This window comes from Papio anubis, chromosome 20 (genome assembly GCF_008728515.1).
Source record: "Papio anubis isolate 15944 chromosome 20, Panubis1.0, whole genome shotgun sequence".
NCBI classification, from domain to species: Eukaryota; Metazoa; Chordata; class Mammalia; order Primates; family Cercopithecidae; genus Papio; species Papio anubis.
The window spans coordinates 33,992,840-34,009,445 of NC_044995.1; the positions used below are offsets into that span (position 1 = coordinate 33,992,840).

Here is a 16,606-nt window from a genome sequence, read left to right on the forward strand (position 1 = left end):
AAAGGACAGAACATTGCAAGGGGCGACTTTAGCCATGAGGCCTCTCAGAGGAGGTAACACTGCAGCCAGCCAGAAATGGAGGAGGAAGGAGCTGGCTATGCAGAAAGCGCATCCCAGGCAAAGGGCACTGCTCTCTGAGGCAGCACTGAGGGCAAAATGCCAGAGGGGCTGACCACATGAGCCTTGTGGGCTGCAGGGAAGAGTGCAATTTTATTGTAGGAGCAATGGGGAGCCATGGAGGGTGCTTGAGCAGAGAAGCGGTGTGATCTGGACTATGTTTGTAAACCCCCTTGTGTCTGCTATGGGGAGGAGACTGTTGGGGGACAGGAATGAAGGTAGCAGGAGGCCAGTAAGGGGCTGGGACAATGTCTGGGAGGGGAATATTGAAGCTATGGGGAAAAATGGGTGGGTTTGGGAGTGTTGAGACCAGGGGAGATGGTGGTTTTGAGACCACCAGAGATGGTAATGAGGATGGGAGTGGTCACCTATGACCCCCAGGGACGCAGCCCAAGCCTCGTGTGGGCTACAGATTCTCCTGAGTCTGGCTGGGGACCCAAGTGGGGATGGGGCCACAGTCTCCACTTGCTGTCACTACGTGCTGAGCCACCCCATATGCACGGGGACACACCTTTGCATACACACACACGACGCTGCCCCCTTGTCCCCAGCCACAGCTACACCCAGTAACACTTACACACCCCCTATTACATATACCCACTGCCCTGACATCTGTAGCAGGGAGAGAACCTTCTCTCATGCTCACTTGGCCTCAGTTTCCCCCTCTGCAAAACAGGGCTGCAGCTGACAATCCAAAGAGCCTGCTGCCACGGTGAAGGCCTTCCATGAAAGGCTGGCTGAGCCACTGATCTCTGGTGTCAGTTCACTGCTCCCCAGATCATGCCCTTGCCCTGCTCACAAACCCTCCATGGCTCCCTATTGCTCTTACAGCAAAACCGCATTCCCGGGTGAATCCCTCTCCCAGGGGTCATATCCTAGCCCTGTCCCTGACAAACTCTGTGACAGTGGCATTTGACTCTCCCTGCCTGTGCTCTGACTGTAAATGCCAAAGTCTCAGGTAGATATACAGATATCTCTCTTCACCGGCCCCTTTTTAGTGGGACTACCCCAGCGCTTCCCACCTGCCCATACATCTGTGCCCCTCCCAGCACCACACTCTATGGCTCCTAGTGCCCTAGGTAGAAAATCCACATTCTTCCTGCCCTTGGCATTTGAGGCTCCAGAAGGAATGTGTCTCTAACGATGCTGTTCCTGCCACTTTGTCTATGAGCGCCCAACTCATCGCCTTCTTCAACACCACCCCCAACCCCCAATGCCATCACCACCACAAGGACAGCCCTCCCAGATACTGCCCATTCATCTAAGCCACATGCATTAACTGAGCACCTGCTGGATACACACCCTGGGCCTGCCCTGAGGCTACAACATGACCAGGACAGATAAGGTATGGTCCCAGAGAGGCTGTCAAACCTCTGGGTGAGAAAAATAACTGGATAGTCACACAAGACAATGTGGAAATTGAATCTCTGGGGTTGGCTAGGTGCCGTGGCTCATGCCTGTAATTCCAACACTTTAGGAGGCTGAGATGGGCAGATCGCTTGAACTCAGGAGTTTGAGACCAGTCTGGCCAACATGGTGAAACCCCGTCTCTACTAAAAATACAAAATTAGCCAGGTGTGGTGGCACATGCCTATAATCCCAGCTACTTGGGAGGCTGAGGCAGGAGAACTGCTTGAACCCAGGAGGCGGAGGTTGCAGTGAGCTGAGATATCGCACTACTGCACTCCAGCCTGGGTGGCAGAGCAAGACTGTCTCAAAAAAAAAAAAAAAAAAAAGAAAAAGAAAGAAACAAAAAAGAAAATCCCTGAGGTCTGGATAGGGAAATGGACAGGTATAATGCATGTTATACTCCACGTTTGTGGGGCCTGGAAGGAGGGGGTGGTTGGGGAAAGCTTCCCATCTGAGGCTGAGGCCTTGATGAGGATGTGACAGAATTAAAAAGGAGGGAATGGAGTTCTGGGCAGTGGGGACAGCAGGTGCAAAGGCCCTGAGGCTGGACCAGCCTGCATTCTGGAGGATCAGCCCAGGAAGCCGTGTGGCTGGAGCCAAGTGAGCGATGGGGAGATGGATAGAATGGAGGCAGGGAAGTTGCAAGGCCAGGCACGATGGCTCACGCCTGTAATCCCAGCACTGTGGGAAGCCAAGGCGGGTGGATCACCTGAAGTCAGGAGTTCGAGACCAGCCTGGCCAACATGGTGAAACCCCATCTCTACTAAAAATACAAAAAATTAGCCGGGAGTGGTGGCAGACGTCTGTAATCCCAGCTACTCACGAGCCTGAGGCAGGAGAATCACTTGAATCCGGGAGGCGGAGGTTGCAGTGAGCCAAGATCGTGCCACTTCACTGCAGCCTGTGCAACAAGAAGAAAACTCTGTCTCAAACAAACCAATAAAACATCCAAATGTCAGCTGGGTGTGGTGGTGCATGCCTGTAATCCCAGCTACTCAAGAGGGTGAGGCAGGAGACTCGCTTGAACCCAGGAGGCGGAGGTTGCAGTGAGCAGAGATCACACCACTGCACCCCAGCCTGGGAACAAAGCGAGACTGTCTCACAAAAAAAAAAAGAAAAAAAAGAGGCAGGGGAGTTGCAGAGGCTGGACCCTGTTGGGACAATTATGAGCTTATTGCTAGGATGCTTGGAACATGGCAGGCAGGGACCCATTTCCCTGCCAGGGACCCATTCCCCCTGGCAGGCCCAAGGCAATGTGGCTCTGCTGCCCCCTGGTGGTGAGTCAGGCAGCCTGGTGGGCTTTCTCAGCCCCAGACACTTCCTCCCTTCCCTCCCAGTTAAAACTGGTCAAATCTGCTCTGCGGCCTCCAATACAAGGATCCCTCCCTTCATCACGTCCTCACCTGGGGTGGAAGCCAAGGATTTAGACAGAGTCAGATCTGGCCCGAAACCTTCCTAGGATGCTCCTTATAACACATTCTGAGGTCCCGTGCCCCCGTTTTCTTCATAAATGGGGGTGATGGCAGTCTCTGCTTCCCATTGGATGCCTCAACTTGGTCCTGGATGTTGTCCTAGCCACCTCCTTCTCTCTGGCCACTCCATTCCTGGCCCCAGCAGACCTTTCTCCCCTCAAGGCAGCCACAGAGGCTTAAAAAATATCTCAGGGAGGGGGCAGAGTGGCTTACGCCTGTAATTCTAGCACTTTGGGAAGCCAAGGCAGGTGGATCACCTGAGGTCAGGAGTTCAAGACCAGCCTGGCCAATATAGTGAAACCCCACCTCTACTAAAAATACAAACATTAGGCCGGGCATGGTGGTTCAGGCTTATAATCCTAGCACTTTGAGAGGCCAAGGTGGGAGAATCACTTGTGGTCAGGAGTTCAAGACCAGCCTAGCCAACATGGTGAAACCCCATCTCTACTGAAAATACAAAAATTAGCTGGGAGTGTTGGCATGTGCCTGTAATCCCAGCTACTAGGTAGGCTGAGGCAGGAGAATCACTTGAACCCAGGAGGCAGAGGTTGCAGTGAGCCGAGATGGCACCACTGGACTCCAGCCTGGACAACAGAGCAAGACCCCTTCTCAAACAAACAAATAAACAAACAAAAAATTAGCCAGGCATGGAGGCATACCGGTAGTCTCAGCTACTCGGAGGCTGAAGCAGGAGAATCACTTGAACCCAGGAGGCTGAGGTTGCAGTGAGCCGAGATCATGCCACTGCAGTCCAACCTGGGCGACAAAGTGAGACTCTGTCTCAAAAAATAAAAACAAAAACAAAAAACCCACCACTTCAGTCCTGCCACAGGACCTTTGCACATGCAGTACCCACTGCCTGGTGCCAATCTTCCTTTAGCTGTGCCCAGGCCTTGGCTCAAACATCACCTCCCCAGGAGGTCCCTGTCTGAATGTATCTTGTTTATCCATTCGTTTTATCACTGAATTCCCCAAGCGGACTGAGAAGCCATTGATGGAGGGACTATGTTTTCTTTATACCAATGCCTTTAGCACCTGGATCTCAGTAGGTATCTCATAGTGCTTGGTGCCCGAATGAAGCTACCTCCCTGTTGCCCAGCACGCAAATGTGGGCTCCATATTGTTCTCTCTTCTGCCCATTAAAAGTCTGTGGATGGCCTGCCGTGTGGCTTATACCTGTAATCCCAGCACTTTGGGAGGCTGAGGCAGGTGGATCACTTGAGATCAGGGGTTTGCAACCAGCCTGGCCAGCATGGTGAAACTCCATCTCTACTAAAATACAAAAGTTAGGCCGGGCGCGGTGGCTCAAGCCTGTAATCCCAGCACTTTGGGAGGCCGAGACGGGCGGATCACGAGGTCAGGAGATCGAGACCATCCTGGCGAACACGGTGAAACCCCGTCTCTACTAAAAAAAATACAAAAAACTAGCCGGGCGAGGCGGCGGGCGCCTGTAGTCCCAGCTACTCGGGAGGCTGAGGCAGGAGAATGCCGTAAACTCGGGGGGCGGAGCTTGCAGTGAGCTGAGATCCGGCCACTGCACTCCAGCCCGGGCGACAGAGCCAAACTCCGTCTCAAAAAAAAAAAAAAAAAAAAAAATACAAAAGTTAGCTGGATGTGGTGGTAGGTGCTTGTAGTTCCAGTTACTTGGGAGGCTACAGCAGGAAAATTGCTTGAACCCGGGAGGTGGAGGTTGCAGTAAGCTAAGATTGCGCCACTGCACTCCAGCCTAGGGGACAGAACAAGACTCTGCCTCAAAAAAAAAAAAAAAAAAAAAAAAAAAAAAAAAAAAAAGGCTGTGAAAAGATTTAAGCAGCTCATTCATACTGAAGTGTAAATGGTTGATGGGCCATATAATTCTAATAGACACCATTGACCTCACATCTGTCCCTCCCTAAATGTCCCCCCTCCAAACCATCAGAGGAGCTCACAAAACTCCCTCCTGTCCTGAAACCTGGCCAGTCACAGAGTCAACCAACTGGCCAGTCAAACCCTCAACAGACCTGGTGGCAAAACTGTCCCTGACGCTTGGCCCCCAGAGGACGGACTGAATCAGAAAAACTGGCATCTCCTCTCTAAGTCTCAGTTTTCTTAATTGGGAAGTGGGGATCAGGAAGGGCTTATGGAGCGCTCAGTCATGCTGGTTCTTTTCTCCCAGCGCCACTTAGGTTAAGCTCAATTCACAGCACTCTCGTTGGTGACCTCTCAGCCTTGGGTGTGCGTGTGTGTTTAGAGGGAGGAGCTTTCTCCCTGAGGTCACCACCCAGCACTCCAGGCCGATTCAGCAGGGAGTGCCCTGAGCAGCTTGGGAATCCGGCACCTGTCTTGGGAAAGTCCTTGGGCAACAGCTTAAGTTCTTCCCTTGGCTTGGCCACCTGTCAGATGCTGGCCTGGCTGAAAATGGAATTTTCCCATTAACCCCCTAGAACGGATCGCAGTGCCATTATGCGGAGGGGTAAACTGAGGTCCAGAGAGGTGGTCACCAACCTACAGTACCTTAGGGAGAGTGATGATTCTGGCGGGTTTCCAAGGCTCTGGGGTGCCAGGGCGATGTCTGCGACCCGCCCACACGCGCTGTCACTTACCTCCAGGGGTGCAGGCCCAAGGAGGGGCTACAGGGGCTGCAGGGGCTGCTGGGACCCAGCAGGGACGGGCTCTGGCTGCTCGGAGACAGACTGCAAAGAAAGAGGCCGGGGACGGTGAACCTGGTGGCCGCCCCTTCGCGTGGCCGAATCCGGATCTCCGGATGGCGGCTGTGGTTCCCTCAGGGAGTAGGGGCCCAAGACTGGGGATTCTGGGTTCAGCTCAGGCCGTGAGGGCGGGGCCAGACCGATGGCCCGGGAGGACTCCCCGGAGGCGGCGGTGCGTTTCTGGGCGACACGAACAGAGACGTGGGGGGAGGGTGGTTGTCATCCTGTCCTCCCTGCACCACCCCACACCCCCGCCCTGCCCCACACTCACTCGAGGGTCAGCGCCGGGATGTGCAGCTTGTCCCTACGGGACTTCATGCCGAGGCCGAGGCCGCGTCTGTGCGGCCGGGTATCGACGCCCCCTTGGTGGCCCCCGGAAGCCCTAATCGTGGCGCGATCGGACCGACGGACGGACACACGGACGCAGGGACAGACGCCTGGCGGGTGCGGCGGACTAGACGCGGGGGCTGGGCCGCTGGGGGCCGGGCTGGCTCCGCCTCGGGGCGGGGCTCAGAGCTCCGCACCTGCGCGCAGGCCGGGCCCAGCAGCGAGGGTCGCGCAGCCCGATGGCGGAGCCGCGGGTGGCGCCCCGTCTGCTGCAGGGACGCCGAGGCCGCCGGGTCGGGAGCACCCGAGCTGCGTCCCGGAAGGGAAGGGCGGTCACTGGCTCCGCGGTCGGCGCGATTGCTCCATGGCCTGACCCCGCCTCTCCCCGCCCTGGCCGGGCCTCAGCCCTTGCCCCAGCCCTGGGGCTCTCTGGGAGCCAGGATCTGAGCGCAGTCCGTTCCAGCTCCCCAACCCCGCATCCCGGCCAGCCGCTCGGCACTGAGGTCCTAACCTGCTCGGGTCTCCGCATCCCCGCGCACACTAGAGGCTCTGACCACACCTCCAGTCCCTGGCTTCCAGCTGTTCCCTCTGCCAGGAAGGTCGTCCCCCTCACCCATATACGAGTCCAGCCCCACCAGCCCCTTCTCCGCCAAGCTGTCCCTGCACCGCCACCAGCACCAGGCGCCGCCAGCCCTGTCCTCCCTCTCTCTCAGCGGAAACCCCACGGTCTGGGGGTGTCTGTGCCTCACTCTGGCCCTCTAGAGGTCCCGGTGGACCCAGTGGGGCACAGGGAAGGTGGCAGGGAGTGGACATCCCTTGTGGAGTCTTTGGCTCTGTCCTGCCCCAAAGTCCAGGACTTTACCCTCTGCAGTCCTCATTGATTGACGGTCCACAGCTTGGGCCAACACTGCCCACAGCTTGGGCCAAGGTTGGAAACAGTGCCCGCTCTCAGGGCAATGTCCGAGTCCCCTGGCAACCCCCGAGTCCCCCGGCAACCCCCAACCACTGGGGCCTTCAAGTACCTCCTCACCAACTGCATCATCCCCACTGGAACAGGAGCAGATGGCCTGGGCTTGGGGGCCACTCTGACCCCATTCCCAGGACCTCCTCCTTCTCCTGTCCTTCCACCTCACCTCCACTCACCCCACTCAGCTACCCTTGTCTTCATGCTGTTCTTCTAATGCCAAGTGTGCTGGCACCCCAGAAACTTTGCCCACGCTGTTCCTGCTGCCTGGAATGCCATTCTCCCCAGACTTCCCCCTGGCAGCTCCTCCTCTTCTTCCAGATCTAAGCTCAAGGGTCACTTTCTCCAAGAGGCCACAGATCTTCAGGATAAAACCACCCCCAGCATCTCTGTCTCTTTCTCTGATTAATCTCTCTCCTGCATACAAAACTTCAACCCTTACTCTGAGATTGAATTGTCTGTATCCCCTCTGCCTTCAGCAGGGCCCAATGTACAGTAGGTGCTCAAAAAAATGTTCGTTGAGTGATTCCCACCCCCAACTCAGGCAAAAGCAGCCCCCAAAGATGGGGTGTCCATACTCACACACTTCCAGACCACTAGCTTAAGGTAAACCCCTCCCCACCCCCGGGCTTTGGTTTCTTTCATCTGTAAATGAATGAAGGCATTGAACAAAAATGTTCTCTAAGCTTTGGGGATAAAAAACGGTAACCTAGACTGGGCATGGTGGCTCATGCCTATAATCCCAGCACTTTGGAAGGTTGAGGTAGGCAGATCGCTTGAGTCCAGGAGTTTGAGACCAGCCTGGGCAACATAGTGAGACCCTGTCTCTACTAAACATACAGATCGGGTGTGGAGGCTCGCATCTGTAGTCCCAGCTACTCTTAAGGCTGAGGCAGGAGACTCTCTCTTTTTTTTTTTTTTTTGAGATGGAGTCTCGCTCTGTCGCCGAGGCTGGAGTACAGTGGCCAGATCTCAGCTCACTGCAAGCTCTGCCTCCCGGGTTCACGCCATTCTCCTGCCTCAGCCTCCCGAGTAGCTGGGACTACAGGCGCCCGCCACCACGCCTGGCTAATTTTTTGTATTTTTTAGTAGAGACGGGGTTTCACCGTGTTAGCCAGGATGGTCTCGATCTCCTGACCTCAGGTGATCCGCCCGTCTCGGCCTCCCAAAGTGCTGGGATTACAGGCTTGAGCCACCGCGCCCAGCCAGGAGACTCTCTTAAACCCAGGAGGCAGTCGTTGCAGTGAGCCAAGATCACACTACTGTACTCCAGCCTGGGTGACAGAGCGAGACCCCGTCTCAAAAACAAGACAAAACAAAAAAGCCTACAGGAACACTGATGTGACCCCAAGAGAAATGATTTTTTTCTTTTCTTTTTTTTTAGACGGAGTCTCACTCTGTCGCCCAGGTTGAAGTGCAGCGGCGGTTGCTCATTTCACTGCAACCTCCACCTCCTGAGTTCAAGCGAATCTCCCGCCTCGGCCTCCTAAGTAGCTGGGATTACAAGCGTGCACTACCATGCCTGGCTCATTTTTTTGTATTTTTAGTAGAGACGGGGTTTCACCATGTTGGCCAGGCCGGTCTCGAACTTCTGGCTTCAAGTGATCCGCCTGCCTCAGCCTTCCAAAGTGCTGGGATTACAGGCGTGAGCCACCATGTCCAGCTGAGAGATGATTTTGTGCTAGTGTTCCCCAAAAGGAAGTGAGTTCCCCATCATGGGAGGCATTCAAGCCAGTTCTAATACACTTCAGTTGAAATTCAACATGCAGACTCTGGATTCCAGACAAGTTTCTCCCCTTCCCAGCTGAGTGCCCTTAAGTTGGTGATGAAACCCCTTTGCACCTCAGCTTCCTCATTTGCAAACTGGCATGGCCTCCCATGTGTGTGGCGAGAGGCCAGGTGCTTGTGAAGCACTTTACAAACACGAGGGCAAGAATGAACATGAGACGTGTTGCTGTAATTATTAAATCCATGCACAATTCAGTGGCTGTTGCTGAAATATCCACTTCCAGGACCACCAGGGCCCACCCAGCCCGCCAGCCCCAGGTGAACTCACCCACGTCCCCGGCGTGGCAGGCTCAGTTCCTTCTGCAATGAGACAGAAATGGAGAACATTCTCAGAGAGACTAGCCCTCAGAACAGCTGGCCTTTGATGCACCCTCACAATCCCCAATCCCCTGCCCCAACCAATGTGTCTACACACTGGGCTCAGCCCTGCCTCAGGGCCTTTGCACTAGCTGTATGCTCTCTCAGAATGGCCTTCCCTCCCTTCCGGCCCTAATTAACTACAGCTCATACTCCAGGTCTGAACTCAACATCCCTTCTTCCTGGAGGCCCCCCCAGATTCACAATTTAATTCCCCACCCGGCTCCTACCATACCTGCATTAAAAATTATTTTAGGCTGGGTACGGTGGCTCACACCTGTGATTTCAGTACTTTGGGAGGCGAAAGCAGGAGGGTTGTTTGAGCCCAGAAGTTTAAGCTAGACTGGGCCACATAGCGAGACTCCATCTCTACAAAAATTTTTTTAAAAATTAGCCAGACTGGGCTGGGTGTGGTGGCTCGTGCCTGTAATTCTGGTACTTTGGGAGGCCAAGGCGGATGGATCACTTGAGTTCAGGAGTTTGAAATTAGCCTGGGCAACATAGTGAAACCCTGTCTCTACAAAAAATAAAAAAATAAAAAGTGAAAATTTAGCTAGTCATGGTGGCTCGAGGTTGTACTCCCAGCTACTTGGGTGGCTGAGGTGGGAGGATTGCTTGAGCCCTGTCTCAAAAAAAAAAAAAAAAAAAAAGGCCTGGCCGGCCAGGCGCAGTGGCTCACACCTGTAATCCCAGAGCTTTGGGAGGCCGAGGTGGGTGGATCACCTGAGGTGGGGAGTTCAAGACCAGCCTGGCCAACATGGTGAAACCCCATCTCTACTAAAAATACAAAATTAGCCAGGCATGGTGGTGGGTGCCTGTAATCCCAGCTGGGGAGGCTGGGAGGCAGGAGGGAATCCACTTCTTGAACCTGGAGGCGAGGTTGCAGTAAGCCAAAGATTGCACCATTACACTCCAGCCTGGGCAATAAGAAGCGAAACTCTGTCTCAAAAATAAAATAGAATAAAATAAATAAATAAAATAAATAAATAAATAAATCTGAAGGGCTGAGTCGGTGGCTCACGCGCCTGTAATCCCAGTACTTTAGGAGGCCAAAGGCAGGCAGATCCAGAAGTCAAGTCCAGAGACCATCCTGGCCAACATGGTGAAACCCTGTCTCTACTAAAAATACAAAAATTAGCTGGGCGTGGTGTCGCACGCCTGTAGTCCCAGCTACTCGGGAGGATCTGAACCTGGGAGGCAGAGGTTGCAGTGAGCTGAGATCGTGCCATTGCACTCCAGCCTGGCAACAATGCGAGATTCCATCTCAAAAAAGAAAAAAAAAAAATTAGCCAGGTATGGTGTCCCACGCCTGTAATCCCAGCTGCTCAGGAGACTGAGGTGGGAGGATTGCTTGACCCCAGGAGTTGGAGGTTGCAGTGAACTATGATAACACCATTGCACTCTAGTCTGGGTGATAGAGCAAGACCCTATGTCTAAAAATAACAATAATAATTTTATTAAAAATTACAAATTAGTTTTATTTATGAAGAAGTATGTCAGTAGCGGCTAAAAACTAATAATCTGTTGAGAAAATAGAGATTCCTGAATTGTCCTATCCCTGTCCTATCTCAGATGTCCCTCTCCTCCTGGGTCTAGGTCTGAACACCATTCTCTTCTCACTTGCTGCAAAGTCTATGCAGGTTTGAGCCCTGGGTACCAGTGGGGGCGTGGAGAGTACGGCTGACGGGTGACTCCCTTTTGAAGACCGTTTTAGAGCTCAGCAAGCTGATCTGCACTCTTGGTGCCCTCACCACATGCAGGATAGAAAGCCTTGAGCTTGTCAGACATGGTTAAAGAGGGTTTTGTTTTGTTTGCGTTTGTTTTTGGACAGAGTTTTCTCTTGTTGCTCAGGCTGGAGTGCAATGGCAATCTCGTCGATACCTCATCTCCCAGGTTCAAGCGATTCTACTCAGCCTCCCGGTAGCTAGGCTTTTTCCCCTTTTTTTTTATTTTTTTTATTTTTTATTTTTATTTTTATTTTTTTTTTTTGAGACGGAGTCTGGCTCTGTCGCCCAGGCTGGAGTGCAGTGGCCGGATCTCAGCTCACTGCAAGCTCCGCCTCCCGAGGTTCAGCCGTCCTGCCTCCAGCCTCCCGAGTAGCTGGGACCTGGCGCCACCTCACCCGGCTAGTTTTTTGTATTTTTTAGTAGAGGCGGTCTCACCGTGCCGATCTCCTGACCTGTTGATCCTTCCGTCTCGGCCTCCCAAAGGGCTTGAGCCACCGCGCCGGCCCTTTCCCCCTTTTTTTAGTAGACACAATGTTTCGCCACATTGTTCAGGCTGGTCTTGAACTCCTGACCTCAGGTGATCCACCCACTTTGGCCTCCCAAAATGCTGGGATTACAAAATGCTGGGATTACAGGCATAAGCCACCATGCCCGGCCAAAAAAAGTTTTTTCTGTGGTTGTTTTTTAGATGGCGTCTCACTCTGTCACCCAGGCTGGACTGCAGTGGTACAATCTTGGCTCACTGAAACCTCTGCCTCTTGGGTTCAAGTGATTTCCCTGACTCAGCCTCCCGAGTAGCTGGGGTTGCAGGTGTGCGCCAGCATGCCCGGATAATTTTTGTATATTTAGCAGAGACGAGGTTTCACTATTTTGCCCAGGCTGGCCTCGAACTCCTGACCTCAAGTGATCCACCCGCCTTAGCCTCCCAAAGGGCTAGGATTACAGCGTGAGTCATTGCACCCGGCCAATCAAGAGGATTTTTAAATTCTCAAAATGCCATGTGGCACAAGTTTAGAATCTGGGGACACCCAGACCTGGGTTCAGTTCAATTCTCTGCTTCTTCCTGGCCATGCAAGTTATTTGTATGCCCCCGTGCCTCGGTTTCCCCATCTGTAATCTGGAGATGACATCAGGAGGGATCTGGGTTAATCACGATCAGCCATTACTATTGCTGCTGTTGTGAGCTGTTGTACTATTGCTGAGTTCAGCAAGGGACTATGGAAGCTATCATAATACCTGATAAATGTCCTTGCATTTACTGAGCCGCCTACTGTGAACCGCGGGCAGGGGCTGTTTTACTGGCAGAGAAACTTAGGTGCAGAGGAAAGCCGGCTGCCCACATCTCTTAGTGGAGTGAGAGGCAGGAAACTGGGTCTCAGGACACCCTCCCTCCACACACATCAGGGCGGCCACGCTGGGGACACACGACTATTTTTACTTTGGTGGGCTCCAGGCTGCCCACGTCCTGATCTGGGTGTTCGCCATGGCAACCAGTGACGCCATCGGCCCCCACAGCCAATTGGAGGGGGCCGGAAGCTGCTGGGCTGCCGGATGACCCAGCTGGGAGGGCAAGGTCTCGCGGGAGAGGTGGGGAAGGGTTGCAGGGGTGTGGTGTCACCCCAGGCCTGACTTCAGCTGCTCTGCACTCAGAAAACCAAGCTGTCACGATGGGAGGAGAATAATCTACCACTCAGAGGTCTCCCTGACTGCTTGAATACCTCTGAGGATAACTCACTACGTTGAGTTCAAACAGTCACAGTGATGGAACCATCACCACCATCATCGTGGCCATTAGGGTCTCATTCTGGCCCTTCCAATAGCTGTGGGACCTTTTTTTTGTTTGTTTGTTTTTGAGACGGTATCTCGCTGTGTCGCCCAGACTGGAATGCAGTGGTGCAATCTTGGCTCACTGTAACCTCCGCCTCCCAAGTCGCTGGGATTATGGGCATGTGCCACCACACCCAGCTAATTTTTGTATTTTTCGTAGAGATGAGGTTTCACCATGTTGCCCAGGCTGGTCTTGAACTCCTGGTCTCAAGTGATCCACCTGCCTTGGCCTCCCAAAGTGCTGGGATTACAGGCATGAGCCACTGCACCCAGCCAGTTGTGGGATCTTATACCACTTCCTCCACTACCCCACGTGAAACAGGGAGGGATTTGAACCCTGCTGGGGGGTCCCACTTGCACCCCATCCAGCACACAGTCCTAGATTCCCAGTCTGCCTCCCCCACTCCTGCACTGTGTGACCCGATGAGTGATTTAACCCCTCTGTGCCTCAGTTTCCTCATTTGGAAAATGGCCCAGTGACATAGGGTCCCTGGAGGAATCAACGAGTAGCAAGCTCAGGGCCTGGTGCTGGGGGAGACTTTGATGGATGGGAGTCAAGACAGTGATCAAGAGGTGAATAATAACCACCGGTTGAGAGTTGTTTCCAAAAGACAAAAAGATGTGAAGATTTTTCTTGTGGTTGTTTTTTTGTTTGTTTGTTTTTGTTTCTGAGATGAAGTCTTGCTCTGTCGCCCAGCATAGAGTGCAATGGCACGATCTTGGCTCACTGCAACCTCTGCCTCCCGGGTTCAAGCGATTCTCCTGCCTCAGCCTCCCAAGTAGCTGGGATTACAGGTGCCCACCACTACACCTGGCGAATTTCATATTTTTAGTAGAGATGGGATTTCACCATGTTGGCCAGGCTGGTCTTGACCTCCTGACCTCACGTGGTCCTCCCACCTCGGCCTCCCAAAATGCTGCATTACAGGCATGAGCCACCGTGCCCGGCTTGAAGATGTTTTTTTGAAAGCGGCAGAGAGAGGTGAGGCAAAATCGGCAGCTCCCTGCAAAGGCTCCCGGGGAAGCTGGACTACACGGAACTCTCCTGGCACCATTCCCGGACCCTTCAGTCCCCACACCATCTGCTTCCGCCCACAGCCCCCTCTGTGCCTGCTGTTCCCCTGGGAGTGGCTCCTACCCAGAGGAGTGGAGGTTGGGGAGGCCCCGACCCCCTGAAACTGCCCATTAAAGGTAATATTTATGGTATCCCCGTCTGTGCTTGCCCAGGCTGGGGGATGCTGCCTCCCCCACAAGCTTTAGCCCCACCTGAGGAAATTCCAGTTTGGAGAAGACATAGCAGAGCAGGAGCACCTCCATACTGGAGGGATTAAGAGAGAGACCCAAAGTGGCTGGGTGCTGTGGCTCACGCCTGTAATCCCAGAGGCTGAGGCAGGAGGATCACTTAAGATCAAGAGTTTGAGACGGGCGCAGTGGCTCACGCCTGTAATCCTAGCACTTTGGGAGGCCGAGGTGGGTGGATCACAAGGTCAGGAGTTCAAGATCAGCCTAGCCAACATAGTGAAACCCCGTCTCTACTAAAAATACAAAAATTAGCTGGGCGTGGTGGCATGCACCTGTAGTCCCAGCTACTCGGGAGGCTGAGGCAGGAGAATTGCTTGAACCCGGGAGGCGGAGGTTGCAGTAAGCCGAGACCATACCATTGCATTCCAACCTGGGTGACAGAGTGAGACGCCGTCTCAAAAAAAAAAAAAACAAAAACGTTTGAGGCTATCCTGGCCAACATGGTGAAATACCATCTCTACTAAAAAATACAAAAATTAAATTAGTCAGGTGTGGTGGCATTCGCCTCTAATCCAGCTACTCAGGAGGCTGAGGCAGGGAGAATCACTTGTATCCAGGTGATAGAGGCTGCAGTGAGCCGAGATCGTGCCACTGCACTCCAGCCTGGGCGACAGGGCAAGATACTGTCTGAAAAAAAAGAGACTCGAAGGGAGAAGAGGGGTTGGAGGCACGCAGAGAGGAGAGCTAAGGGGCTTCCTGGAGTAGAAGGCGTTGGACAAAGCCAGTAGGCACATGGAAAACACCAGTCCATGCCCAGCAAACAGTACGTGCAAACGGAGCACTCAGCCTGCTGGGCACCAAGCCCCGTTGGAAGTTCAATGCCCCTGAAGTGAAACGGGAGAGAAGTCAGCATGGACCACATGGCACAAGCCCCAGGGCTTCCTGGAGGAGGAAGAGGAGGAGGAGGAGGAGGAGGAGGAGGAGGAGGAGGAGGAGGAGGGGGAAAATAAATGGAAGCGGGCCATGAGAAAGCAGGATCACCTTTGAGGGCTGAACCTAAGGGAGCCACCCCAGTAGTGGCAGAGACAAAGTCCAGATACAGGCTCTAACCACCTTCTCTGCCAGGGGATGCTCTGTTTGTGGGACCTGGTGTTTTGAAATTCGGTCATGTGTAAAGCAAAAGTCCAAGTGGGAGATGATAAATGTAATAAGCTAATAGTAGTAGTAGTAATATCAGCTCACGTTACCCGGTGCCTGCACACGTTAGGCGTGAGGCTGAGTTTAACCCAAACTGGGAAGGTCTCCACCACCTCCCTGGACGCAGGGCTGTCGCAAACTGGCCGCCCGCGGGCCAGGTCAGATCCTTTTTCAGACCTCTCCCGCACACAGCCAACAGCACGCCCCACATTGTCACCACCGGAGAGGATGCCCTGGGCTATCCGTCTGGACTGGCCAGTCAGCACCCTTCTGTGAATGGACTCTTTGGCCTTTGGCCTCCAGGAAATCTGATTGGCTCTCATCAGCGATCTGCCCCCTGATTGGCTGGGATGCTCCTGGACCATTAACAAGGTTTCCAGCCAAAAAAGACCCCAAACTGCAGCTGATGAAGACAACACTTTTCAGGTGCCAGATTGTTTAGAATTTCTCTGGCTTCCTGGTGGGTACTTCCCTCTGTGGGCCTCAGTTTCCTCCTCTGAAAAATGGAACTAATAAAAGCACTGACCACTCCGGCTGTTAGGAGAATTGAATGCATGAGAGGGCTTAGCATGTTAATATGAACAGTTATTATCACTTTACTATTATTTTATTATTATTTTAATCTTCTCCCACTTGGACCTTTATTTTTATTTTTGAGATAGGATCTCGTGGTCATGGCTCACTACAGCCTCAAACTCCTGGGCTCAAGAGATCCTTCTTGGCTGGGCACGGTGGCTCACGCCTGTAATTCCAGCACTTTGGGAGGCCAAGGTGGGCGGATCACCTGAGGTCAGGGGTTTGAGACAAGTCTGGCCAACATGTTGAAACCCTGTCTCTACTAAAAATACAAAAATTAGCAGGGCGTGGTGACATGTGCCTGTAATCCCAGCTACTCGGGAGGCTGAGGAAGGGAGAATTACTTGAACCCGGGAGGTTGAGGTTGCAGTGAGCTGAGATTGCGCCACTGGACTCCAGCCTGGGTAACAGAGCAAGATTCCTTCAAAAAAAAAAAAGAAAAAAGAAAAAAAGAGAGAGATCCTTGGATCCTTCTGCCTCAGCCTCCTGAGCAGCTGGGACTACAGTCATGAGCCACCACACCTGGTACACTTAGAGTTTCATTCCATGCTCCTTCCTGGCTTCCTGACCTTTTTGATTCCCCGGCTCCTGTTCCTAGCCCTCCAGAGGAGTTTTTCCAGCCCCTCAATATGGCTATGCCCTCTCCTGCTCCAGCACCTTCCATACATAGCTCCCCATCACCCTAGGGGGAAAGTCTAACCGCTTCAAAATCAGCACTGAAGGCCCTGGAAGCGTTAAGTCCTGGCCATCAGCCTCTAGTGCTAAGAAATAGGTTCAAGTTCTTGTTTCCCCATAAAAACAGGTAAGAAAGGCTACATGACTCTGGGCCTTTGCACGTACTGTGGCCTCTGCACAAATGCCCTCATTTCGTCGGAATCCGTGCTCATCCCTCCACCTTCGCGGATGGATGCCTGT

General features: G+C 53.3%; 1 protein-coding gene across 7 annotated transcripts in view; it reads right to left on the reverse strand.

Annotated features, from left to right (window-relative positions):
* The window catches only part of MAST3 (microtubule associated serine/threonine kinase 3), a 55,543-nt gene that overhangs the window by 37,030 nt on the left and 1,907 nt on the right, over positions 1 to 16,606 (reverse strand). For 3 of the 7 annotated variants that reach the window (XM_003915164.4, XM_017952296.3, XM_017952295.3), the window contains exon 2: positions 9,034 to 9,065. In XM_003915164.4, the coding sequence (XP_003915213.1) occupies positions 9,034 to 9,065 (32 nt within the window). Of the gene's footprint in view, positions 1 to 5,492; positions 5,672 to 5,957; positions 6,333 to 9,033; positions 9,066 to 16,606 lie in introns of those variants that run through there. The other 4 variants (XM_017952289.3, XM_009193858.4, XM_017952291.3 and 1 more) reach the window with 3 other exon arrangements.